The 26,552-nt window shown below is 44.8% G+C and overlaps 2 protein-coding genes across 2 annotated transcripts in view; one reads left to right on the top strand and one right to left on the bottom strand.

Moving 5' to 3' along the window:
* Positions 1-22,294, bottom strand: part of LOC137640077 (3-oxoacyl-[acyl-carrier-protein] reductase FabG-like) — a 250,996-nt gene extending 228,702 nt beyond the window's left edge. The window contains exon 1 of the mRNA XM_068372519.1: positions 22,138-22,294. Coding sequence (XP_068228620.1) covers positions 22,138-22,195 — 58 coding nt within the window. The 5' untranslated portion in view covers positions 22,196-22,294. The remainder of the gene's footprint in view (positions 1-22,137) is intronic.
* Positions 22,295-24,832: 2,538 nt separating this feature from the next.
* LOC137639571 (uncharacterized) lies at positions 24,833-25,534 on the top strand. Its single transcript, XM_068371834.1, has one exon. It carries the CDS (start codon positions 24,833-24,835, stop codon positions 25,532-25,534), a length of 702 nt encoding a protein of 233 aa, XP_068227935.1.
* Positions 25,535-26,552: the final 1,018 nt, after the last annotated feature.

The raw sequence follows: 26,552 nt of genomic DNA, 5'->3' as shown, positions 1-26,552 counted from the left end.
GAATTCTAACTCCTGGCGCGAATATCCTTAAAATTTCTCTTAAGGATATCGCATAATATCAGGGGACGTATATCTTGATATGACATATAGCAATCTTCACCCCGAATAGCGCTTTCGTTTCGAGGGGGAAGAGTGGCAAAAATAGAAGGGGAGCCGGTATCAAGGTTACCCTTCCTCCCGTACAACTATTGAGTATCTACCCTAGTACACACCTCGTGATGTAGGGTCCATTCTGCAGTAAGAACTTGCCTTCTGCTGAGCAGATGTGTCCTGACGTTTTTCTCCCCTTCTATGAAGTGAGTAATCAGGGCTTGGTGAATGGCCACTAGCTCTTTGAGCTTGGTGAATAGCCACTAGCTCTTTGATATTTATGTGTCATTTCCTCTGATACTCTATCCACAGATCCCTGTCAAGAATCGTATGGGTCAAACAGGGACGAAATTGACTTCTCTAGTTCAGACAGACCAGACACTTGAAGCGTGCCGTGCCGTGTGCGCGAACTGAACCGTGTGCTGATTGCTGTGAGGGATCGTCAACCGTAGCCGGGTGACCACCAGGGGAAAGTCCTTGCAACATTTCCAGAGTGCCTTGAGCGCGATCTGAACCGATTATCATCCCCAGAAAAATGAAATTCTGTGAGGGTGTTAGTTAGGATTTGGCCAGGTTACCATCAGATCTAACTGTTGCGTTAAGGGCATTATCCTTTGAAGAGCCTCCAGACACTTTACTTGTGATTCTGCTCGGAGTGGTCAGTCGTCCAGGTACTGGTCCGGGTGTATTGAGATATGGAAATACGCGTCCTGCAGATCCAAAGACACTATTCAGTCTCCCTGTTTGTAGCCTGTAAGGACTGACACTTAAGTTTCCATGGCAAATTTTACTTAGCTGACGAACTTGTACAATGGACTGACGTCCAGAACAGGTTTTCATCCCCCCCGAGCTTTTCGGAACTAGGAAAAGTATGTTGTAAAAACCCCTCCGTGGAGGTGTCCTCTACCATTCTATGACTGATTTCGACAGCATAAGGTTCACTTGCTCTTGAAGAGCTGCTGCCTTGTTTCTTGAATGGACTGTTGTCAACTCCAAGGGTATCAACGACATAGGAGGCATAGCACGTCTCACTTTTAGATTCGGTTTGTTGTCTTGGGAATCTGCGAGCTTGACCTTCAGCCGCAATCCTCTGAGTTCCCCTTGAAGGGGCTCTCCCACGAAAGAGCTGATGAGTGGGAAGAGCCTCCTTTTATATCCTTGCCAAAAAGCTAGCTGGGAGGACTTATTTAGCAGTCCTAGAGAAAAATCTTGCACAGCCTGTTATGTCAGAGCTGTAGATAAATCTTTCCCTAAGTCTGGAGGGAAAAGACGATTACCCAATCGGAGCAAGTAAAAGGTCAGATCTCTGAACAAGGGACAACCTGAAGATAAGAAGGAACAACATATAGTCCTCTTTTTAAGAACTCCTGCCGTGAAAAGGGCGCAAAGTTAGATGGAGCCCTCCTTCCCGGCCTTATCCAGACAGGCAATCAGATGCATCTGAGCCTCGTTCTTAGGGTCTGTGGCTTCTGCGAGAGTTCCGAGAGTACAGTCCGTAAGGCTGAAGACTTCTATTGTCTAAAAAATTCCCTTCAGTAGATGGTCCATTTCAGAATTGGACCACATAATCTTCGACTTGCTCATGTCCAACCTAAGTGATGAGTCAACAAGTCTGGAGAAGTCTCCCTGGGAGGAGGCAGGAACTCCCAAACCAAGAACTTCCCCCGGACGAATACCACACACTAGATCCGGAAGCCAGTCGAGTTTGAGGAAAAGAAAAAGGAGGTCTACCCTAGATCCTTTCTCTTGGACGTCCATTGGTTGAGAGTTGAGAAAGCTCTCTTAACCGATCTAGCCAGAACCAGCTTCTTGAAGGAGGATGTTTTTCGGGGTCTGACCTTCAAAAACTGAGAGGGCGGGCTCTGATATTTAGGTTGAGAAAAGTCTGGATACAGAGATGTTAACACTGTCAGAAGTTTTTTTTTTCTTTTTAAATTAGCTGTCTGTAGTGAATCCTGAGATTCGTCTTCTAATTCGGCTTATGGAACATCTTCGAATGGGTAGGAGACAAAACCGCGTCATCCTGTCGGTTATTGTCTTCCAAAAATAATTCATCTTGTCCTGAAGAAATCTCATGAAGGATATCATCCAGTTGCGAAGAAGCATCACGTTTATGTACTGTAAGCTTCAAGGGAGAAACAGGTTCCAGTGCTTCCAGCATAAGATTATCATGCTGTAAGGAAGCATCAACATCTGTAAACCCATGCGAGAGAAAATCTTGATCGCGTGCGTCCAGCATGCGTTCAGCTTGTTGTATGTCAACAGCGTGACGCGAGGGAGCGTTAGTTGCGCGTTCAGAAAATCGCGAAGGAGAGATAAAAACTTATCTATCCTGATGCGAGGACAAGTCCCGACTATATGAGTCCATCATGGGTCCAGATTGAGACTGTTGTATGTTTCCATGAGAGGTATCAGTCTACAGCATGCGTCCCGAATACCGTGAGTCTGCCGCGAGCCGTGAGGAAGCGTTAGTATCGCGTCCAGTCAATCGCAAAGAAGAGACAACTGTTTGTCTATAGTGACGTAGGGACAAAACCTGACTGCATGCGTCCAGCATATATCCAGACTGCCGCATGCGTCCAGCATATGTCCAGACTGCCGCATGCGTCCAGCATATGTCCAGACTGCCGCATGCGTCCAGCATATGTCCAGACTGCCGCATGCGTCCAGCATATGTCCAGACTGCCGCATGCGTCCAGTTTGCCATGAGTTTCCAGACTGCTGCATGTGTCCAGATTGCCGTGAGCTATCAGCGTGTCGCATGCGTCTCGCATGAGGATAGTCGCATGTTCCGCAGATCGCGAAGGCGAGACAACTGCTTTTCTATAGTGATATGGGGACAAAACCTGACTGCATGCGTCCAGCATATGTCCAGACTGCCGCATGCGTCCAGGTTGCCGTGAGCTTCCAGACTGTTCAGATTGCCGTGAACTGCTGTATGCATCCACCTTGTCGCTTGCCGCTACGCGAGCTGATCTCTCCGAGGGAGCGTTGCTGAGTATCGGAGAAATACGCTGTCCGATAATATCGGAAGACCGTTTTCTTGGTCTATTGCTCCTTAGACTCTCTTAGACGCGATTTTTTCTGCCCGAGAATCATAAGCATCAAACAGAGACGAAATCAACCTCTTTAATTCCGACAAATCAGATACATGATGAGCGCCGTGTGCGCTAACTGAACGATGTACTGATCGCTGCGAGGTATCGTCAACTGTCAATACTTCCTGCACACCTTGTGCGCGATCTAAACCGTGTATCGATCGTTGTGAGGGATCGTCAACTTGAACGTAGTGGTTGGCACCAACCACGTCACGGTTTTGCGTCGTCTGACGAAGACGCCGACATTTTAACCTCGCCTTTTCTGTGGCAAGGGGGAGCGATCTGGGGATCGTCAACATGATCGCTCGAGGGGACGTCCGTTCGCTGATCAAGGTCTGCCATATCCTATGGCCTTTCGACATTCCTTCTCCCAGGGGTTGGGGAGCATGGAAGAGGTCCCGGGCTGGGATTATGACGGACACGAACGGACGCACCCTCCACTGCACTGATACTGAACACTAGTACTTTTAATTATTTCACATTAGATCTTAATAGACCTTCCCGGTGCGAGAGATTATACTTTTTCGTCAAGGGATAGAAAGAAAATACAATAGGATATATGATTCATATTAGTATTCTCAAAATAGAAATATAAAATAACGATACAAGTAATAGTGAAAACAATAAAAGATTGTCAAGAGTATTACGTATCGTAAATTGACTGCATTGCATCATTTTATGTGCCATTGAATGCTAGTACTATAAACTATTTCACAATAGATCGTAATAGACCTGCCCATTGCGAGAGATTATCCTCTTTCACCAAGGGACAGAAAGAAAATACAATAGGATATATGAATATTAGTATTCTCAAAAGCGAAATAATTAATAACGATACAGGTAATGTGAAACAAAAACGATCGTTTATTATCTGACATATCCCTTAGAAGTACTACGAGCGTAAAATGAATGTACGCTCGAGAAATCTCTAAATTGAAAATTGACTAAGGGAAATATACTAATAGGACAAATATATACTTAAAAATAATATATTTCCCTACATTATAAACATACTTATGCTTAATAAGCTAATATTTTAAAAATTTCTTGCAAGAAAAGAAAATAATTCACATAATGCAAGTCATACAAAGAAGATTACGTCACAGGATTGTGACGTATCACGAAGGCGGACTAAATTTCTTAAGATAATCAGATTTCGCTCTGCTAAGAATTACGTCACAAAATAGTGACGCCATAATGTTTTAATGTAGAAATATCTTTCCTTCCATTATAACTTTAAGAGTTGTTCGTTAGTTAATAAAGTAGGGGGAAAAATCTTTGATCCCTCAAAGCATGAACATAGAAAGAAAAAAAATACATACATGCTCCCTGCTAAATACAGTGCGGGAAGTAAGAGCAGCTTGAAACCCGGTCTAGCACTACACACAAAATTTAACAACAGAAGAGCCATCTTGAAAATTAAGTTAAATTAAACTGTCCAAGTTGGACCAGTAAAAAATGGAGTTTTTATGATAAAACAAAGTTTTATGAATACTTACCTGGCAGTTATATATACATAGCTAATTATCTCTATTTCGGCAGAATTTTTCTAAAACTAGGCAACCGCCTTGTGGTGGTTGGGTGGTAACACCCGTTAAAGGGTGGTAGGAGGAATCATTCCCGTTTTCTGTTCTTCAGTTCATCTATGCCCGACCTGTCTCCTGAGGGGAGGTGGGTGGGCCTTCGAATGTATATATAACTGCCAGGTAAGTATTCATAAAACTTTGTTTTATCATAAAAACTCCATTTTTATGAATAGAACTTACCTGGCAGTTATATATACATAGCTGATTAACACACTTGGAGGAGGGTGATAGACAGTAACATCGTTGGGGAAACAACCAAAAAAGCTGTAGGATAAATAAACACCTTGATTCCTTACCTGCTAAGGTAGCTGACTTCAAAAGTTCCTGCCTCTTGAGTCGCTTTCCCTTAGGAGTGTCAGCCAGGATGTGACCTGCAGTGCTGAAAACACTCAATCGAGTCTGTCAACGGGGTGAGACCAACAATCTGACTAGACTTCAGGACTACCTATTGCCCAAAATAAAAAACCGCAACTTTACCAAACCAACCACCTAACATTTGCAAAGTAGATAAAAATTATCTAACTAGACTGAGGTGACTGTACACAAGTCGAAGTCCTCAGACAACCAATAAAAAATACACCAACCTATGCACAAGTAAACAAAACTAAGGTTGAGGGGAGGTAGTAACTCCTTTGCCTAATACAGAAGCCGTAGCTACGTATGGTCCCAAGGTATAACATTTCTCATAATCCACCCTCACCTCTCTGAGGTAATGAGAGGCGAACACAGAGTTGCTCCTCCAGAATGTCGCATCCATAATTTGACGGAGCGTCATGTTCTTGCGGTAAGCAAGTGAGGTCGCAATGGCCCTCACTTCGTGAGCTTGCACTTTTAAACGTCCGAAGTGTTCCTCCTCACACAAGAGATGCGCTTCTCTTATCACTTCCCTCAGGAAAAAGGACAAAGCGTTCTTGGAAAGGGGCTTTTGAGGATCTTTCACAGAACACCACAGGGAGCTAGAAGAGCCTCTCACACTTTTCGTGCGAGACAAGTAGGTCTTGAGGGCTCGTACTGGACAGAGCAGCCTCTCTTGCTCTTGACCCACTAGGTTGGTCAAGTTAGGAACCTCAAAGGTCCTCGGCCAGGGCTTAGAAGGGTTCTCGTTCTTAGCGAGAAAGTCTAATCTCAAGGCACAAACTGCCCCATTCAGATTGAAGCCTACCTGTTTTTCAATTGCATGGACTTCACTAACTCTTTTAGCTGTTGCTAAGGCCAAAAGAAAGAGGGTCTTCTTGGTAACCTCCCTAAGGGGAGCCTGTGAGATGGGCTCAAATCTCTTGGTGCACAGAAATTTAAGAACCACATCAAGGTTCCAAGAAGGGGGCTTTAACTGGGTCTGCTTGGTCGTCTCAAAAGACTTCAAGAGGTCATGTAAGTCCTTATCGCGAGACAAGTCCAAGCCTCTATGCCGACAGACGGAAGAGAGCATACTTTTGTACCCTTTGATAGTGGACACAGCTAGCTTAGCATCCTGTCTGAGGTACAACAAGAAATCCGCAATCTGGCTCACAGAGGTAGTGGATGAGGAAATCTTGTGCTTCCTACACCAAGCCCTAAAAGTCTTCCACTTGGACTGGTAGACCCTCTGCGAAGAGACCCTCCTCGCTCTGGCGATAGCTTTCGCAGCTTGCGCTGAAAAGCCTCTCGATCTGACGAGCTTCTCGATAGTCTGAAGGCAGTCAGATTGAGAGCGAGGGGGTTTTGATGATATCTCTCGAAGTGGGGTTGTCTGAGCAGATTTGGACTTGCAGGGAGGCTTCTTGGAAAGTCCATCAACAAGTCCACCACCTCCATGAACCATTCCCTCATCGGCCAGAACGGAGCTATCAGGATCATCCGTCCCGAATCGAGGAGGGCGAATTTCCTGACTACCAGATTGATGATCTTGAACGGGGGAAAAGCATAAGTGTCCATCCCCGTCCAATCCATCAAAAAGGCGTCTACTGCTATTGCCTCTCTGTCCGGAACTAGGGAGCAATAGATGGGGATCCTCTTGGATAAGTTGGAGGCGAAAAGATCGATGAGGGGTCTCCCCCACAGCCTCCAGAGACTCTGACAGACCTGTTGGTTGAGGGTCCATTCTGTGGGAAGGACCTGCCCTTTCCTGCTGAGCATGTCCGCCCTCACATTCTTCTGTCCCTGAACAAACCTCGTCAGCAGGTTTATCCTGTTCTCCTTCGCCCAAAGAAGGAGCTCTCTTGCTGTCTCGAACAGAGACAGAGAGTGAGTCCCTCCTTGCTTCCTGATGTAAGCAAGAGCTGTGGTGTTGTCTGAGTTGACCTCCACAATCTTCCCAGACACCAAGTCCTTGAAGGCCTTTAGCCCCAGAAAAATGGCCATCAGCTCCTTGTTGTTGATGTGCCATCCCAGCTGAATTCCTTCCCAATAGCCTGAGACCTCCTTGCTTCCTAGTGTTGCCCCCCAGCCTGACTCTGATGCGTCTGAAAACAACACTAGGTCTGGGTTCTTCTTGTGTAAGGAGATCCCTTCCCCTAACAAGGTTGGGTCCAGCCACCACTTCAGAAGAGTCCTGACTTCTATTGGAATGGGGAAGGAAAAGGAGTCTTCGAAAGAAAGTGCTGAAGAGGCCTTAGGTGGAGTCTCCCCAGAGAGACAAACTGTTCGAGGGAGGATAGAGTCCCCAGCAAACTCATCCACTCCTTCGCTGTGCATCTCTTCTTGTCCAGGAAAGTTCTGACTTTTACGAGACACTTGGTCTGTCTTTCCTGAGAGGGAGAAGCCCGAAAAAGAACTGAATTCAGAACTATCCCCAAATAGAGAACAGTCTGATTCGGTCTGATCTGAGACTTCTCCCTGTTGATGACCAGGCCTAGATCTTGAGCCATCATAAAAGTCTTCCGTAAATCCTCCAGACATTTCTCCCTCGATCGTGAACGAATCAGCCAATCGTCCAGATAGAAGGATATCCTTATCCCCTCCTGATGCAGCCAACCTGACACATTCGCCATTACCCTGGTGAAGACTTGAGGAGCCGTGCTGAGACCAAAGCAAAGAGCTCTGAATTGGAAGCACTTGCCCTGCATTACAAATCTCAGGTACTTCCTTGAAGTCGGATGGATGGGGACATGGAAATATGCGTCCTGCAAGTCGAGGGACACCATCCAGTCCCCTGGACGTACTGACGCCAGCACCGACTGAGTCGTCTCCATGGAGAACTTTGTCTTCTCCACAAATACGTTGAGAGCGCTGACATCCAGGACGGGTCTCCATCCGCCCGAGTTCTTGGGGACCAGAAACAGGCGATTGTAAAAGCCTGGGGAGGATAGATCCCGAACCGGTTCTATCGCTCCCTTGTCTAGCATTTGGTTGACAAGGTCTACTAGGGCCTTCTGTTTCCCCGGATCTGAGTACCGGGCTACTAAGGCCAGCAGAGCATCTGCGAGAGGAGGTTTTTTCAGAAAGGGGATCTTGTATCCTTCCTTGATGACTGAGAGGGACCAGGTGTCCGCCCCTCTCCTCTTCCAAGACTGCCAAAAACCTGACAGTCTTGCGCCTACTGTCTGGAGGAGACGAACTTCATTTTCTGGAGCGAGGTCTGAAAGAACCCCTGGTAGATCTTGGTCCTGATTCTTGCCTTCTCCCTCTAAAATCTGGTCTTGAAGTAGTCCTGCCCCGAAAGGGCTGCTGGAATCTCCTTTCCTCCCGTTTCAAAGAAGAAGGAGGGGCTGCCAAGGGCTTACAAGCAGAACGAGATAAAAGGTCTTGGGTGGCTTTTTGGGCCAGAGAACGCGTAATGTCATTAACCAGGGACTCGGGAAAAAGATGTTGAGAGAGGGGGGCGTAAAGAAGCTAAGACTTTTGTGCATTGGTAACAGACCTAGAAGCAAAAGAGCAAAGCAGAGCTCTCTTCTTTAGGACCCCAGCTGAGAACAGAGCAGCCAACTCATTCGCTCCATCTCTGAGGGCCTTATCCATACAGGACATAATACTGGTAAGGTCCCTAGATCCTTCCATCTGTTCAGTTTTCCTTGCGAGAGTCCCAAGCGACCAGTCTAGGAAACTAAAAACCTCAAAGGCTCTAAAAATACCTTTGACGAGATGATCCAGCTCCGACATCGACCACATGACCTTGGCTGAGTTGAGAGCATGCCTTCTAGCAGAGTCCACTAAACCAGAGAAGTCACCCTTGGAGGAGGAAGGCACTCCCAGACCCAAAGGTTCTCCAGTTGCATACCACATACCCGCTCTTGAAGCAAGACAAGCTGGTGGAAACGAGAAGGAAGTCTTAACTGTTTGTCTCCGCTCCATCATCCAGTCATCAATCTTCGTGAGAGCCTTCTTTGCGGAGATAGACAGCTTCATCTTGATGAAGGCCGACTGTTTCTTGGCCTTCTTTCTGTTAAATTGGGACTGAGGAGATTGAGGGGCAGCAGGTTGGAATTCCTCTCCAAAAAGTTCAAGAAGGGAGCGAGAGAGAACTTTGTAATCTCCCACAGCGTCGGCAGGATTATCATCGTCATCAGAAACATCCTCGAGGTCCTGATCCACATCTGCAATATCCTTCGAAAGAGAAGAAGGATCCCTAGAACCCGACAAGGGCAAATCAAAGGCATCATCCTGCAAAAGACGGGTTGCATCCTGGAGTCCCGCGCTAGAAGAATCCTTGGGACGAGAGCCAGTATCGTCCCGAAGAGGCAGGGTGGTATCGCCCTGGGACCGAGAACGAGAGGCAGAGTCGTTCTGACGTCGAGAGCGAGAGGCGGTATCGTCGTGGCGGCGAGAATGAGAGGCGGTATCGTCGTGGTGTCGTGAACGAGAGGCGGTATCGTCGTGGCGTCGAGAACTAGGGTCGGTATCGTTGTGGCGTCGTGAATGAGAGGAGGTATCGTCGTGGCGAAGCGAACGAGAGGAGGTATCGTCGTGGCGAAGCGAACGAGAGGAGGTATCGTCGTGGCGAAGCGAACGAGAGGAGGTATTGTGCTGGTAACGTGAACGGGAGGCGGTATCGTCTTGGCATCGAGAACAAGAAGCAGCATCGTTCGATAAGGTATCGTCCCGGTATCGAAAACGAGAAAACGTATTGCCCTGGTATCGCGAAGAAGTATCGCCTGGCGAAAGCACACATTCCTCATCCTGGCGTAGAGAGGGAGAAGTTTTCTTTAAAGAAGAACTCCGTTCTCTCTTAGAAGCAGACTTCTTAATCGGCAACGAGTCGTCTTTACGTCTGTCAGACTGGGCGTGAGGGCGGCTAAAGGCTTGTACTAAAGTCAAAAGTTGTTCCTGCATGACAGACATAAAGGCTTTAGCAACATCAGCTGGGTCTTGCGGCCCCGAAGGGGGGGGCTGACGAATAACACTCGTAGAAGGGGGAGGATCTTCGGCAGCAGGCTTCGCCCTTTTCACAGGCACGGAGTCGAAATCATCCTCCGACGGACAAGGTTCATAACTGCTAGAACCGGGAGAGAAAGAACGAGACCGTTCGTCGCGGTTCCATCTCCTCTTAGTAGGTCTTGAAGCTTCAAACTTCCATTTACGTCTGGACGAATTCGGAGAAGAAAACAACACATCCGACACGTCTTTCCCGTGATGGTCAAGAGCAGCCTGGGAATCGACAACAGGACTGTCTGAGGCGACGGCTGACCGAGGGTACGTACCTCTCACCCCCTTTCGGTCATCGACGTACCTTCTCCCTTGGTCCTGGGAGCTTGGTAGAGGTCTAGGCCTAGGGGTATGACATATTCGGTCAGTCGCCACCTCCACTGCACTAACACAAGCACTTTCACTTTCCTTACCTTTAAAGGCCTCCAGTTGTTCTTTAATGGCCTTCAACTCGGCTGCCAGGCTAGCGTACCGAGGGTCATCCGTAGATACGGAACCTGTAGGAGGTGCAGGAGTTACTACCTCAAGGGAAGGATCAACTTCCAAAGAGGAATCAATAATAGGGTCAATAGATAAATCTACGCTAAGTTCGTCTTCCTTACCACTAACAGACATAGACTTAGACCTAGAAGCTCTCCTAACTCTATCGAGCTCTAGCTTACGCACATAGCGCTTCATAATTAACCAATCTTTCTCATCCAAAACCTTACATTCCCCGCACCTATTATCAAGGGCACAAACAAAACCCCTACAATTAGAACAAACGGTGTGAGGGTCTACCGCCATTTTCGGTAGTCTCACCTTACATTCCTCATTCGCACAGATACGGTAATGACTCTTTTCACTCATAATGAAAAACAGCAAAAAAGCTAAGAGAAAACAAAATACAACGATCGCCAAAACCCCAAATCAGAGTACTTCACCAAAAAAGCAGACTGGTACACCGAGCAGGGAAAGCGAAGAAAAACCCTTAATGACGGACCAACGTGTTGTCGATCCGGCCGGCAGAGATGAACTGAAGAACAGAAAACGGGAATGATTCCTCCTACCACCCTTTAACGGGTGTTACCACCCAACCACCACAAGGCGGTTGCCTAGTTTTAGAAAAATTCTGCCGAAATAGAGATAATTAGCTATGTATATATAACTGCCAGGTAAGTTCTATTCATAAAAAACTATCCTATACAATATCTTCGATAGTTGAAAGGCAGCGAAAGTCATTAACAATAATCAGACAAAAGGTACTTCACCAAATAGTAGAATAAAGTAATATACATGTATCCACGTAACGAATTCCCGAGGTATTGACTCGATCAATGACACAGAATTTCTGAAGAATGTTGGGAATGGTTCTGATAACCTATGAGAGATGGCACTCATGTATAACCACCTACTGTCATGGCGATGATCACCAAGAATTTGAATTTTCTGTCGTGCCGCGTCGAAACGGGAGATTTAAGCTATATACTGTATATATGTAACTACCAGGGAAGTTACATATTTAAAAATATCAAAAATTTTAAGTAATTTTTATTTTTCCTAACATACTTACCGAGAACTACTTTCTTAGGAGTTACCTGTAATCTCCTCTCTACCGACCAGAGTTTTGTGTAGGGTACCCTCAATCCCGTTTTCTATGGAGGCCTACCCCGGCATTAAAGAATGTGCCCCGAGGGTAGGCTTAGCGCTAGGTCGATGTCCGCTTGGGTCGAAATCGTCAGTAAGTTCTATTGATGTAGCACAATACTTGCAAGGGAAGAGAGGCACTCGGGGAAGGAAGGGAGGGCCATTACCCGAAAGTAGTTCTCGGTAAGTATGTTAGGAAAAATAAAAATTACTTAAAATTTTTGATTTGTTCCAACACGAATACTTACCTCGAACTACTTTCTTAGGAGACTTACACTTTAGGAGGCGGGAGTGCTATTCTGACCTACAGACCCAGTAAGCGGAGGCCAAGAAGCCTAGGTATAACGGTACATACTAGAAAACGGACGAGAGGGTAACTACACAAAGAGCTCACGTTAGTGTCTAAGTACTCACCCTTTGAAAAAACTTCTTCTGATGTTGCCTCCATTAACGTAGTTGTGAAGAACGTGTTATCCAATGGTACAAGTTGGTAATCTCCGAGGAGGATAGGGAACAACTGGGTAGGATGAAAGGAAACGCACCTGTGTCTCCCGGTTGCTATCCGCAATTGAGCCTGGGGCTTTTACCGTTAAACCACTTGGAGGGCGGAGATGACTGTTCCAATGGAGAACCCGTCCAAGGACTTCCTTGAGTAGTCCTTGAGGTAATGGGCAGTAAAGGTCGACTGGTTAGACCAAGTACCTGCCCGAAGGATCTGACCCACTGCCATGTTTTTCTCAAAGGCTAAGGACGTGCTCAGGCCTCTGATGTCATGAGGTCTGGGGGCGCCTGGCACGGCCAGGCCTTCTTCCTTGTAGGCCCTGGCAATAACTTGTCTCAACCAGAAGGAAATGGTGTTCTTGGATACTTGTTTCTTAGTAACGCCCGTGGAGACGAAGAGGCTCTTGATGCCTGGCCGGAGATGAGCCGTTCTCTCCAGGTATTTTCTAATGGTCCGGACAGGGCATAATTTTAAATCCTCAGTCTTACCCGTCTTAGGGATGGCTGGTATGGAGAAACCTTCGAATTTAGGATCCCAGACCGCTGGGTTCTGGGTCTTCGCCACAAAAGAAGGCATGAACTTGAAGGATATTTCTTTCCACCCCTTCGAATGAGAGACGTCATATGAGAGCCCATGGATCTCACCTACTCTCTTAGCGGACGCCAAGGCCAGTAAGAAGACTGCCTTGAGAGTGAGATCCATGTCCACGATATCTTTCAAAGGCTCAAAGGGGGGGCTACTCAACATCTTCAGGACCTTAGCTAAGTCCCATTGGGGCACCCTACTTGCTTGTGGGGGGCAGGACTACTCGAAGCTCTTGACAAGCATCGCGATGTGCCTAGAGGACCCCAGGGCGATGCCCTTCAGGAGGAAGACTTGGCCTAAGGCGGCTCGTACCCCTTTTATGGCTGGGATTGACATTCCCATTTTGTCTCTGAGAAATACCAGAAAATCTGCTAAGTCCGGGACAGAGGCATTGAGGGGCTTTATGTGCCTCGCAGCGCACCACTTCGTGAAGGAGGCCCACTTAGCTTGGTAGACCGCAGCTGAAGACTTTCTCAGGTATAGCAACATTCTCTTAGCAGTGGCTGAAGAATATCCTTCCTTCTTCAGGAGTCGCTCGATAGTCTCCAGGCATGAAGACGTAGGGACTGAGGGTTGTCGTAGAGCCTGAGAAAATGAGGTTGATGTAGAAGGTCTGACCTGTCGGGTAGAGGCCACGGAGGTTGACTCGCAAGGTCTTTTAGGTCTGCGAACCACTCTCTCTCCGGCCACCAGGGCGCTACCAAAGTCCTCCTTAAGTTTTGGGCTGTCCTTACTCTGTTGAGCACTTGCCTTATCAACGTGAAGGGGGGAAAAGCGTACACGTCTAGGTTGTCCCACCTGTGCTGAAAGGCGTCCTCCAAGGCTGCCTTCGGATCTGGTACAGGAGAACAATATACGGGGAGTTGGGCGTTCAGTTTGGTTGCAAAGAGGTCCATCACCGGGGAACCCCAACGTTGGATGATGAGCTTGGCTACTTCCAGGAGGAGGGACCACTCTGTCCCTACTATTTGGCCCACTCTGCTGAGACCGTCGGCCAGCCCGTTCTTCTTCCCAGGAATGAACCTTGCTAACAACACCACTTGGTTCTCTTGTGCCCAATCTAGAATCTTTATGGTGAGATCGCACAACTCCTTCGACTTCAAACCTCCTTGCTTCTTTATATATGCTACTACCGTGGCGTTGTCGCACATCAACGCCACGGTGTTTCCCCTTAGAAGATATGCGAAGTGTAGGCAAGCCTTCTGGACTGCCTTTAACTCTAGAACATTGATGTGGAGTTCCTTTTCCCCGTCCATCCAGGTTCCTCGCGCTGTCTCGTCGAGGAGATGGGCTCCCCATCCCTGGTTGGAGGCGTCCGTGAACAGTAGTAACTCGGGGGGGGTCGTTCGCGAAGGGCATCCCCTTGAGTGAGTTCGACCGGCAATGCCACCATTTCAGGGAGGGCCTCGTGTTTGGTAGAACTGGGATTAGTACTTGTTGCGAGTCCAGTTGGCACCAGAGGTTCTTCAGGTTCCACTGCACGGCTCTGAGTCTTATTCTCCCCTGGGGAACCAGTTTCTCCAACGACACCAGGTGCCCTATCAGTCTTTGCCAGTCCTTTGCTCTCCTGGGGCACCCCGATAGGAACGGGCGAATGATTTCCATGAGATTGTTTATCCTGTCTTCTGAAGGGAAGGCTTTTCCCAGAATGGTATCTAGAGTCATTCCCAAGTAGGTCATTCTGGTGGATGGGGATAGGTTTGATTTTTCCGGGTTGATCACGATGCCCAGATCCTTGCAAAACTGAAGGAGTTTCATCCCTTGTTCCTCTAAGAGGTCCTTCGAGGAGGAAAGAACAACCAGTCGTCCAGGTATCGGATGAGGCGAATGCCTCGTTCGTGAGCCCACACTGAGACAGTTGTGAAGACTCTCGTGAACACCTGGGGCGCTGTTGACAATCCGAAGCAAAGGGTCTTGAATTGCAGGATCTGGGAACCCCATTTCACCCGGAGAAACTTTCGACTCGAGGGGTGGACCGGAATTTGGAAGTAGGCGTCCTTGAGGTCTATGGTCATCATGTAATCTTTCTCCCTCAAGGACAGTAGGACTAACTTCGGAGTGTCCATTTTGAAGTATGTCTTCTTTATGAACTTGTTGAGAGCCGACAGATCTATAACCGGCCTCCACCCCCCCCCCCCCCCCCCCCCCCCCGTTGCCTTTTCTACCAGGAACAGGCGACTGTAGAAACCCGGGCCTGGGTGTAGAATTTCTTCCATGGCGCCCTTCTCCAACATGGAGGACACTTCCTCTTGAAGGGCGATCTTCTTCAACGGGTCCTTCGGGGACCAGCCACTCCGCCCGGCTGGCCGGGATTAGAGGGGGTGGTTCTGCCAAGAACGGTAACCTGTAGCCCTCCTTCAGTACGGACACTGTCCAGGGCTCCGCTCCGTGAGCCTTCCATGCTTGCCAAAATAGTCTGGGGCATCCCCCAACCCGAGGCTTGGGCGGGGATAGGGGGCCTCTCACTCTATCTCCTTCTGGAGGAGCGGCCTGAACGGCCTCTCCTAGAGGCAGAATAACCTGTCCTAAAGGAGGTTGAAGATGCTGGAGCCCCCCTACGGGGGGGCTGAGGCGCTGAGGACCAGGAGGAAGAAGGAGCCTCTCTCCTCGTCATGCTGGGGGAGGCCTGAGCCGTCGCGGCACTGTCTGAGACGGACCTTTTGTAGGACGGTCTCCTTGTAGGCGTAGGCCTGGGGGTGCTTAACTCTTTCCTCTTCGAGACCTTCTCCATAATGGTCTCTAATTCTTTCAAGGGGAACAAGGAGTCACCCCACAAGGGCAGGCTACTCATGGCCCGCGCTTCCCTGTCTGGGACCTTCCGGGACACCTTAGCCAGGACGGTGTCTCTCTTGCGGAGTACCCAATTCGCTGTCAAGGCGAGAGACTGGTACGTTAAGAACTATAGGGTCTTACCCCCGGAGGTAATAAGTCCCCTCAGGAGGTTCTGCTGTTCCGGGTCCGTGGGGTCGAACGAGGCTTGCACTCCTACTAAGGTGGAAGCCCACCAGTCCAGCCAAGAGGAGACGTGCACCAAGTCCCTCGACATTTCTTCCATTATGGCGGCCTCCGATGGAGAAAAACAAACTGGGGCCGAAGAGGCTCTATCCTCCGAGACGCCCTGACCCAGGATGTCAAGGGAAGGTTCTACTTTACAGGGGCCTGGACGATGCCCTTCCGGTACATATACCTTGCCCTGAGTCTGGAGACCCTGGAGTAATTTTGAAGAACTCTGAGTTTTGGGGGCCTCGGCATTACTAGCCACCACTTTGTCTACATATTCTTGCCCTAGGACAAGATCCCGGGCTAGAGGGAGAGCTAGAGAGGTCTTAGGCTGGGTAGGGGCCTGCATTAGTCGTATAAGGCTGGACCTCCAGTAGTCCTCGTCAGTAGCTGCAGGTTCTTCAATTTTATGGTGCCTCCTGATAAGGCCAATCACCCTTCTATAGGCCGAGTCCTCCGTTGGGGAACCCTCCCTACCGTCAGCCGAGGTCTCGGCTTGAGACCGGGGAGCCGGGTCACCGGGCACACCCACCGGACGCGTCGTTCTTGATGCCAGGGGCACTGCCCTACCGAGGTACTGGACTTCTTCGGCGGAGGCGTCCGCACCAGGGGCGGGGGTTAGCGTAGGCATCGTCGACCCAGCGAGGAAACGTCCGCTCAAGGTCTTTGGGGGACGAGGACGCGGTTCCCGTGGGCTGACCCGACAGCGAGAACCGTTCCTTCCGACCCGAAGGCCACACCAGCTGGGCTGGTTCAGCCAGGCTGCCCAAAAGGAAGCGCGGATCCCCCCCGCTGGGCGGGGTGAACCGGAGGCTTCACGGTCTTATGCCTGCCTGTAGAGTCCTTCTCGTGAACTTGCCTGCGAGGGTCAAAACCGTGCTTGGAGGGAGGTCTCCTTAGCAAGAACTCCTTGGACCGGCGGTCCGGGGAACCACATACCTCTGCTTCACGGGGTACGAAGACCCAATCGCCATCTGGTGACCTACTCCTTCTGTACTTTCGTCTTGGAGAGCGGGAGCGTTTCCTGCTGTATCTGGAGCGCGACCTTGAACGGGAGCGCCTGCTCCTGGACCGCTCCCTCCGACGGCGATGTTTCCTCCCTGCGTCTTCTCCCGACGAGTAATATTCCTCTGAAGAGCCCGACGACACTGCACTTACCGTACGGCGGGCGGGAGCGGGGACCGCGGGGGACTTCGTGACTCGTTGAGTGCCCGAGGTAGAAGGTTGAAGGAATTCTTCGGGAACTTCCGTGAGCGGGGTTGGGAACGATGATTGACGCCCAACGCCAGGAAACCAGGGATCCAGGCCCTCTTCCATTCGCAAAGGGGACCTACCTGGTGTCTTAGGAAATTTCCAACCGAAGGCATCACTCCCCGCAGAACCTAATTTACCCTGGTTGTCGCCGCCTGCCGAAGACCCTGAAACACAGGCCCACGAAGGGGGCGAAGACACAGACACAACGTTACTACCCCACAAGGGGTCATCGGAGGACACGTGCCCCCCGAGCACAAGGGCCGAGTCTCCGGACACACTGTTGGGCTCTTCACTAGCCCTAGAAGGACCCGCAACTCCCATTGCACATTCACTAGATTCTTGGGGAAGATCTCTCTGTTCTTTCCCCACGACAGACTTACCTCGGCCCCTACTCTGGGTAGGGGACGGCGAAACAGACGCCCCGTCGGACCGTTCACTGGGTGACGGTAGCGGCGAAGTAACGCTAGCCTTCCTGGGTGAATGTTTCGACGATTTTCTCTTCTTAGTTCCGTAACGTACCCACTGGATATCACTCCAACCTACACACTCGGGGCACGTATCCGATGACGAACAAACTTTGCCCCTACAGGAGGAGCAAAGGGAGTGAGGGTCCACTTCAGGCTTGGAGAGGAACGCTCCACACGATTTACCGGCTCTAGGCCCAGGACAACGGCGGATTTGCTCCATAATGCACAAACGCAAGACACAGGAACGCAGGGAATCAAGGAATATACTGGGGAAGCACAAGGGTGGAAGGTGAACACACAGGAACACCAGGGAACAGTACACAGGAACACAAGTTACCACGCGGGAAACACGTGGGACACACACAACGCACACAAAGGATCGATAGAGAACGAGAGCGACGTGGTGACACGTCGCGACCAGAGAACTTACTGACGATTTCGACCCAAGCGGACATCGACCTAGCGCTAAGCCTACCCTCGGGGCACATTCTTTAATGCCGGGGTAGGCCTCCATAGAAAACGGGATTGAGGGTACCCTACACAAAACTCTGGTCGGTAGAGAGGAGATTACAGGTAACTCCTAAGAAAGTAGTTCGAGGTAAGTATTCGTGTTGGAACAAACCATATTTTAAGAACAGTAACAGAATTGAAATAAATATCACATATATATACCATAAAAACTTTAACAAAACAAGAAGAGAAACAAGTCAGAATAGCGTCCCCGAGTGTACCCCAAGCATTACGTTTATCTTTTGTTTATGTAAATCCTACACATTGAAGTTCTTGTATTTAAATTCTGATATTTTATTATTGGCTCGTTGTTACAGATCATTCATGTTAATATGCAGAAACGATATTATATTAACAGAAATGAATTATAAAAAGGTAAAAGATTACCTCTGTAACTCAATCATATGTATTGCTTGGGGGAAATTTTACGATCGAGTGACTTGGCCGTGGCTTCAGCAACTGGCGCATTATAATGACCTTTACCCTCAACATTTTATGATATTCATTACAGCAGTATTAAATGTAACTGTAAAGGACGTGTCCCAACCAACAACAAATTTAACCAAGATGTAAGAAATGGATGGGACAGCATTAATAGTAAAAACGAACGCGTCATAACTTAGGAAAACAGGGGCTCTATCTATCAGGAAATTTTGAAACTATGCAGGAGCTACCTATGACTTGTGTGCGAACTGAGCTGAACTTACAAAATATTGCCGTGGTAAAGGTAAATCATAATATTATGTAAGATGATGAAATAACTTCATATTATAGCATATCAGATTATAATCAAGAAGATTTTCCCCATAAAGAAAAATGATTTGACAAGTAATAAGAAAGATATCGCCTATCCCAACAAACTACATTTTACCCTTCAATCCACTTAGGGTTGTGGTGGCCTATTGGAACCATTCCTGCCTGGTGCTCGCCGGACTGGGCTTCGAGTCCTGCTCAAACTCAATAGTTTCTTTAGCATACACAACGTTATCATACTTGTGAGCTAAGGATGGAAGATTTGGCGGAGCATATAGGTCTACCTGCCGTGTCATCAGTAGCCATTGCCTGGCATTCCCTGGTCCTAACTTGGATGGAGAGGAGAATTGGGCACTGGCCATATGTATATGGGGTAAAGTTGTATTTTATTACAGGGTGTGATTTCGAACAGAAAATATATGTTTTCCTAGATTAAATAACGTAATTTAACCTAATTTGACCTTCATTTCAACCGCAAACAAACAGATCAACCAATTCGACTAACTTTAAGTTGACGAATTGGTTGTTATTGCGGATGAAATGAAGGTGTAAACCGGTTAAATCACGTTATTTTCTACAGGAAAACATATATTTTCTGTTAAAATGGCTAAATATAATCACTGTTGTCATATGCGTTGTGTTAAAATATTTAAATATAAGCACTTGTTCAACGGTGTCAATTCACTCAAGAATGTACTGCGAATGATAACATTAGCAACGTTACTAATGATAAACAGTATTACCAACGATGTCCGGGATTGTTACGGTAATATTACCGGTTACACAATATATAGAGTACAAAAAGGGTACAGAACCTAACAAACCCAAACGGTAATATTACCGGTTACACAATATATAGAGTACAAAAAGGGTACAGAACCTAACAAACCCACCTAACCTAACCTAGTAGTTGACAGGTCACAAACCTCAAGTATTTACTGAAAACGGTAAAATTAGCCACGATACGAATGATACACAGCGTTACCAACGGTACGGTGATGTTACTAGCAACAGTAATGCTAGATATTTCCATACGAAGCTTAAATAATTTTTCCATTTAAGCTTTACACAATATACAGTATAAAAAGTACAAAAAGGGTACAGAACCTAACAAACCTGCATAACCTAATCTAGGAGTTCCCAGGTCACAAAACTCACGTATGTACTAGGAATGTTAAAATAAGCAACATTACCAATGATACACAGTGTTAACAACGTTACAAAGGCATTGCTAACTGTAGCAATGCTACGGTAATACTATCATGTGTATTTTAATGAAATGTTCCATATACACTTTACACAATATATAAAAAGGTACAAAAAGGGTACAGAACCTAACAAACCCGCCTAACCTAACCTAGAAGTTAACAGGTCACAAAACACATATAATGACTTTTGTTGAATTATTTACCTTTATGAAGGGGACGTCGAAACTTGCGGGACACGGGAGAGTGTGACTGACGGCTTAACTTTAAATAATATTATCTTCCATGGGTGAAGGCGACTTTTTCCCAAAAATGTACCTTTATAAGAAGTAACGGTATAACCCCAGCGACGTTTCTTTTTGGTTTTAGGTATCTTGGTTTCGGTACTACAATAAAACATGTGAATGTATTTCCTGCTAGATAGGAGGGAACGGCACTTGGGGCACTGTAAACGTTGAGGAATTACATTGTGTGCTTTAAGGTAATTATCAACATTGGATGTCGAATCATAAAAATCACCATGGAATTTAGCAAATGATTTTAGGTATGGAATACTGCAGCCGTTACAAGTTTCTATAACTTCGTCCATCACAAAATACGAAAAAATAAATCTCACTTGAAATGACGGACACCTTACTAGGACAAAGGTTTCCAGGGAAAAGGATTTGTTGGAAGGTGTATGAATAGACCACTTAAAGAGATAAAGAAAGGTGGTAGGGAAATATTAACTGACAGCCCCCTTGTGTAAACTTTGAATACGTATAGGTTCGTGATTGGTTAACGGGAAAACAACGGAGTCTAGAGGGTAAACATGAATGAACTGGATATGGAAACTTGTATAGAGCAAGAATTTATGTGAAATCAGGGTGTGAGGGTGTGACATAGAAATAACGAAAGGAATAAAACCAATATAGGAAGACAAAATGCAATGTATGATAAATAATACTGGATGGGAATATAAAATGAGTTGATTTTATAAAGTAAGGTATAGGATAATAAAACGAGTAATTCTAGGGTAAAAAAAGGGACAAAAGTAATATGTAATTGGGGGTATTACATAAGTAATCATGTAATAGACTTGAACAGAGCTGATAGAGAGACGGAGAGTTACATTTCAAGGTTAGGGAAGAAGAAATCCTATTGGTGGGGGAAAATTTTCTGCGCAGGGAGGGGGGTTTTGGCGCAGATGATCGAAAACTGGTATGTACTAATGTACGTAAGTGAGCGTGCTAATGTTAGCATGGAATGCTAACATTTGATCTACATCAGACATTGGCAGCACTGGTTACTGTATTTTTTCATGAGGCATAGCCTTTGCAATGGCGCCTCCAAAGTTTACCCAGTTATACTGTTTTGTCTTTTCCTCCGGTTATTATAAATCCAAGAAGGTAATGTATAGAGAAGAAAATGTTTGTCTTACGGTTACACATCATTTCTCCAGTATGTTTTCCCCACCCAAAACCCCGAGTTCCTACTGGGGGTCCCCCATTACCGTAGGATATAGATATATATATATGTATATATATATATATATATATATATATATATATATATATACATATATATATATATTTCTGAAACTATTCATTTGCGACGAGAACGAGTGTCATTTTCGAAAAGAGCTTATTTTTTTCTATAAGAAAAAGTAGTTTTTTTACTAGGTTACATTGCCCTGTAATACACTACAATACCGTATGGGGTCACTCTCTAGGGCATTGTCCTGCTTGCTATGGCAATGTCACTGTCCCTTGCCTCTGTCATTCATGAAGCACAGCCTTTAAACCTTTAGGGGTGTATCTATGATTACGACTATGACAGTGTATGGGGGGTCGCACGTTGGCGTTAGCCCCTCCCCCCTTAGATAAGTAGATATGGACACGGATTGTAGGTTGTTAGGGAGGAAAATTTAATTTATTTGAGGTCCATTTTAATTCAAACACGAGGAACAGGCCGCTGATATACAAAAGCTGCTATCCTTTATATATGGCAATTGAATCATAACTCAATATACCGAAATTAACAATCAATTACCAGTTCTGGGATACCTGATACCCTAACTCGTCGGATCAGAAAAGAACCCCTAATTAACTTTACAAAACTATAAAATTAGCTTAAGACTACCTGTAATCACTGCAACTTTCCCGGCAAATTTGGCAGTGTAGCTCATTTTGTTTGACATTCACAATTTATGACTCCACCTGACCAGCAACTATTACTACAGACGGTGTTTCAAGGTCTCGAACAAAGGTCACTTATCCTTGCAACGGCTCCTAACTGGTGGTATCAGTAGTATTAAAAAGGTACTCATTCCTTGTAACGGCTACATGTCTTTGTTGAGTTTGCTTTGAGTTTTGTTTATTTAAGCTCATTTTATGTGAATTTATTTTTCCACCTTTCAGTTTGTCTCTGTGCATACAGATCTATGTAAAGGTTAGTATTAGCCATTAACTATTCATTATTATTTTAATAACTCTGTAATGTAACTGGGTCATCTCCTATGATAGCCTAACATTGCATGATGTTGAAAAAAAAATTAGAATTGGTTCAATATCTTCATTCCCTTCATCACACAGTGAACATTTCGTTCGTTCAACTATTTTATGATATTTACCGTGGTCTTATTCAATGTAGTTTGCTTTGTTAAACATCCAATTTTCCGTGTTATAAAAAAAATGTTAGTTCTTTTGAATATCCTATGGCTTGACATATTATCTATTTTCCTATATTTTCTTAACTATTTATGATATCTTTTAATAACTTCTTTGAACTGCTGAAGCTTCTTTAGATTTTTTTTCAACCTTATAACTTGTATCCTATAGTTTGTATAATCAAAGACATTCAACTTTTTTCCTACTGGACCTTGGCAATCTCATGGAGGACCATAAATATCATACACTAAATGCTGTGGGAACTGTTACTGAGGGTGTCAGGCAAATTTCTCGAAATCAATTGCGCGAAGGTAAATTTCTCGAATTCAATTGACCGAAAAATAATTTCTCGAACTATCATTTTCTCGAATGTCAATTACTTGAAAATCAAACAAGTAAATTTCTCGAACACAATCGAAAGTATCCCATAAGCGCTAAAGACCAATTCATAAAGAGGCCATTAGCATTGTAAACGCTTTTCATTCTGTTTACAAAATTCTGAATTCAGTTTTTCCTGTTATATTTTTCTCCAGTAGTCTCAACCCATCACGATCGAAGCAACGTATATTTTGAGTGAAAAGGGAAGGAAGAAATTATGTTTAAATTTTTTCCTTTGAAATTCAAAGTGAGGTTGACTCTTTTGAAGATACGTGGATCGGGCGGCCGCATAGAAATAACCGTAGACGTGCTCCTTTCTTTAAACATGAATTATGGAACTGTTTTGATTATGTCAACGAAGAAATGCCTAAGACGAACAATGCAGTCGAGGGCTGGCATTATGGATTCGAACATGTTAGAAACCCAAAATAAATTATAGAGGTACGAGTTGCAAAAGAAATGGAAAGCAAAACTGTTTCCTTATAAGGAATACAGTTAACGTTAACTTAATTAATTCAATCAGAAAGGATTGATATTTGTGTCCGACTGTGGGGAATAGCCGTTCGGTGGTTAGCTTGACTCGAAGCTTTGCCTATTTTTTCTTAATAAATTAAAAGTAAATAACTTAACGCTACTTAGTATAGTAACTATTAGCGTTAATGGTAAGTAAAATGAATAATAAAATTAAAATTGAATCAAATAACTTAAATTAGTAATTGCCTAATAGGCCTTAAGTTCGCGCGTGCGTAATATGCACCTGTCAAAGGTAAGAAGTAAATTAACTCGGAGGTTACCACAGCCACAACGAACAGTTCCAATAAAAAGCACTCCGTGGAAAGGCCGGCTTCTTCAGAAAAAATTTAACTCCGAACAAAACTCCTAGACAACGACAATTTTGGAACACGGCAACATTTGTGATCTACAATTTTCTGTATCTTTGGACATGTCTAGGGAAAAGGGTTAATGTACGGCAATATCACAAAGTTTTATTAGTGGATCTACTCTTTTAATGTAAGTTGTATTTGTTGTTGAGTAATTGTTTTGTTCATTAAATATAAGTAAGGTTGAAATTAAAATAAATTCCAACATAATTCCAAAATTGTCTTTGCATTCATATAATATTCCGGAGATGAATTTGATGTGTTTTATCGTTCGGTGAAATAAGTGATTTTTTCAGAAACGTCAAACTGGCTAACTCTCGCTCGGTATTTCGAATGGTAACCAATATGGAACTCAAGTGCAACGTAATTAGTAACATAAGTTATGTATTATAATCTATTTCATGTTCATATATATTGTACTCGGTAACCCGTAAGCATCGATAACTTTAGGTGGGCTGTTATCTTTTAAATATTTGCAGGCTATTGATATTAAATCCATCAATTATAATTATAGTATTCGTGTCTGATAAAGAGGAAGAGTTTGTTAGCCCTATGAATATTAAATCATCCTTGAGGAGGATGCGGGAATACACCAACGGAAAATAACTCTTTACTTAAACAAGCTAACGGAGCTTCATGGTGATAATAGATTAACTTCTTCCTTTTGTAGGACTCAAATAACTGTAATTGAAAAAGAGATCGAGCAGGTTAAACACTTTGATGAAGAAATAAATTATGTTTTGGTGACGCATGAAATAATGAACAATATTATAATGAGTTAGATAGTCAAGCAGAATATAGCATTCAGGTTAGTATAAAGCTCGACCAATATGAACAATACATTAGTGAGTCAAGTGGGGCTTCTGGCAACCTGTCTGCCGATAGTTTTAGAAATTGTCTAGAATTAATATGTCTGATGGGAAACCCCATCCTTTAGTATGTGGAATCTTTAGTGGTGAGGAGAAAGATAAATTTACTTTCAATTCATTTCTTAATCAATTTAATAATGTCATTGGGTCCAGAAAAAATCTGTCCGATTCTGCCAAACAAAAATATTTACACGGGTACCTTAGGGGCTATTCCTTGAAGGTAGTTAATCATTTGAATATTTCTGACAGTAACTACCACTTGGCAATTGAAATGTTAAAAGAAGAATTCCTTGATGTAAATTATATTATTGACGAGACTTTTAAGAACATTTTGAGTGCTGCTCCAGTTGCTGAATATGATCAAGAATTCTCGTCGGTGAAAGTTTACCTCAACGAAATCAAATCCTATCTGCATGAATTGAAAGCACATAATATTGATTTATTGGAAGTGGGATCCTATGGCCATAAATTTGTGGGTCATATAGTATTTGATAAACTCCCCATACCAGTAAAGAGAGAGTTGGTTCACAAATTAGATACCAATTATCCTAATATATCTGACATTCTTTCTAATTATAATGAAATTATCAAAACTTTATCTAAAACTGTTCCCAATAGGAAAAAGACCTTCACTAAAACCTCTAGTAAACCTAGTCCTAGCAGTTCATTTAAACCTAAAGAAAATAAGGTAAGTGTAAGTGCGATTCAAAATTTTCAATTTGCAAATAAAGTAACTAAATAAATTTGTAAACTATGTGCAGCTGAAGGCCATGCTTTGGGAAAATGTGTCAACTTTAATCATTATAATGATAAAGTGGCCAGGCTGAGGGAGCTTTCACTATGCACTAGATGCGCTGGTTCAGGTCACGAAGACAATGAATGTTACGGGAAACAAAATAAGTTAAGGTTTGAATGTCTGTTGTGTAGAAAGAAGCACATAACTCCTTTGTGCCCTTCTTTGAATAAAGCCGAACTAACTACTAAAACTAACGTAAGCTTATGTTTTGCTTAAAGAAGTTTTGATGCGTCTCACATTTTACCTACTATGACTTTGTATTTAAGAAAGGGCAAAAAGGCTAGGAAAGTCAGATATCTGTTTGACACTGGCAGTCAGTGGTCATATATTTCCGAATCTGCCGCTAAAGATCTTTGTCAGGATGTAGAGGCGTTGTATGCTTTGGAATGTGATGTAAGCACATATATAGGGCAGGAAACTAAGGGCTTCAAGCAAATGTCCACTGGAATAAATATAAACAATAATTTGATATTCATACCTTTATTAGTTGACAAATCGCTTAATATAAACTTTGAAGTGCCCGGCATGAATCATATAATAAATAAATTTAGAGAAAATAATATTGCTTTATTGTATGAGACTTTTGTGACCACAGAAACCATGAAAGTATGAAGGTTGACATGTTAATGGGAATAGATATCATTCAGTTTTTACCTTCGGTAACTTGGACTAAAATGTTGGGTGGAACTTGTTTAGTCGTAAATAATAGAGTAGCTCCTGTTGGTAATGTGTTCAACATTTTGGATGAGGCAGAAAATAAAGCTGTTATGGACTCCTTCGTTAATAAGAAAACACTGAATGTTAAAACAAAAAGCGTGGTAAGTTTAGTAATGGATCCTCTAAAATCTTATTTCAATCCATTGGAGCATATATTAGAAGACAGTGAAGTAGACAATGGACTTGAACACCTTTTTAGTCTTGAATCCTTGGGAATAAAAGTGTGAAAAAGAATTGGTCTTCTTTG

The sequence above is a fragment of the Palaemon carinicauda genome, chromosome 4 (genome assembly GCF_036898095.1).
Source record: "Palaemon carinicauda isolate YSFRI2023 chromosome 4, ASM3689809v2, whole genome shotgun sequence".
Lineage (NCBI taxonomy): Eukaryota > Metazoa > Arthropoda > Malacostraca > Decapoda > Palaemonidae > Palaemon > Palaemon carinicauda.
This window is presented reverse-complemented; position numbering and strand designations above follow the sequence as displayed.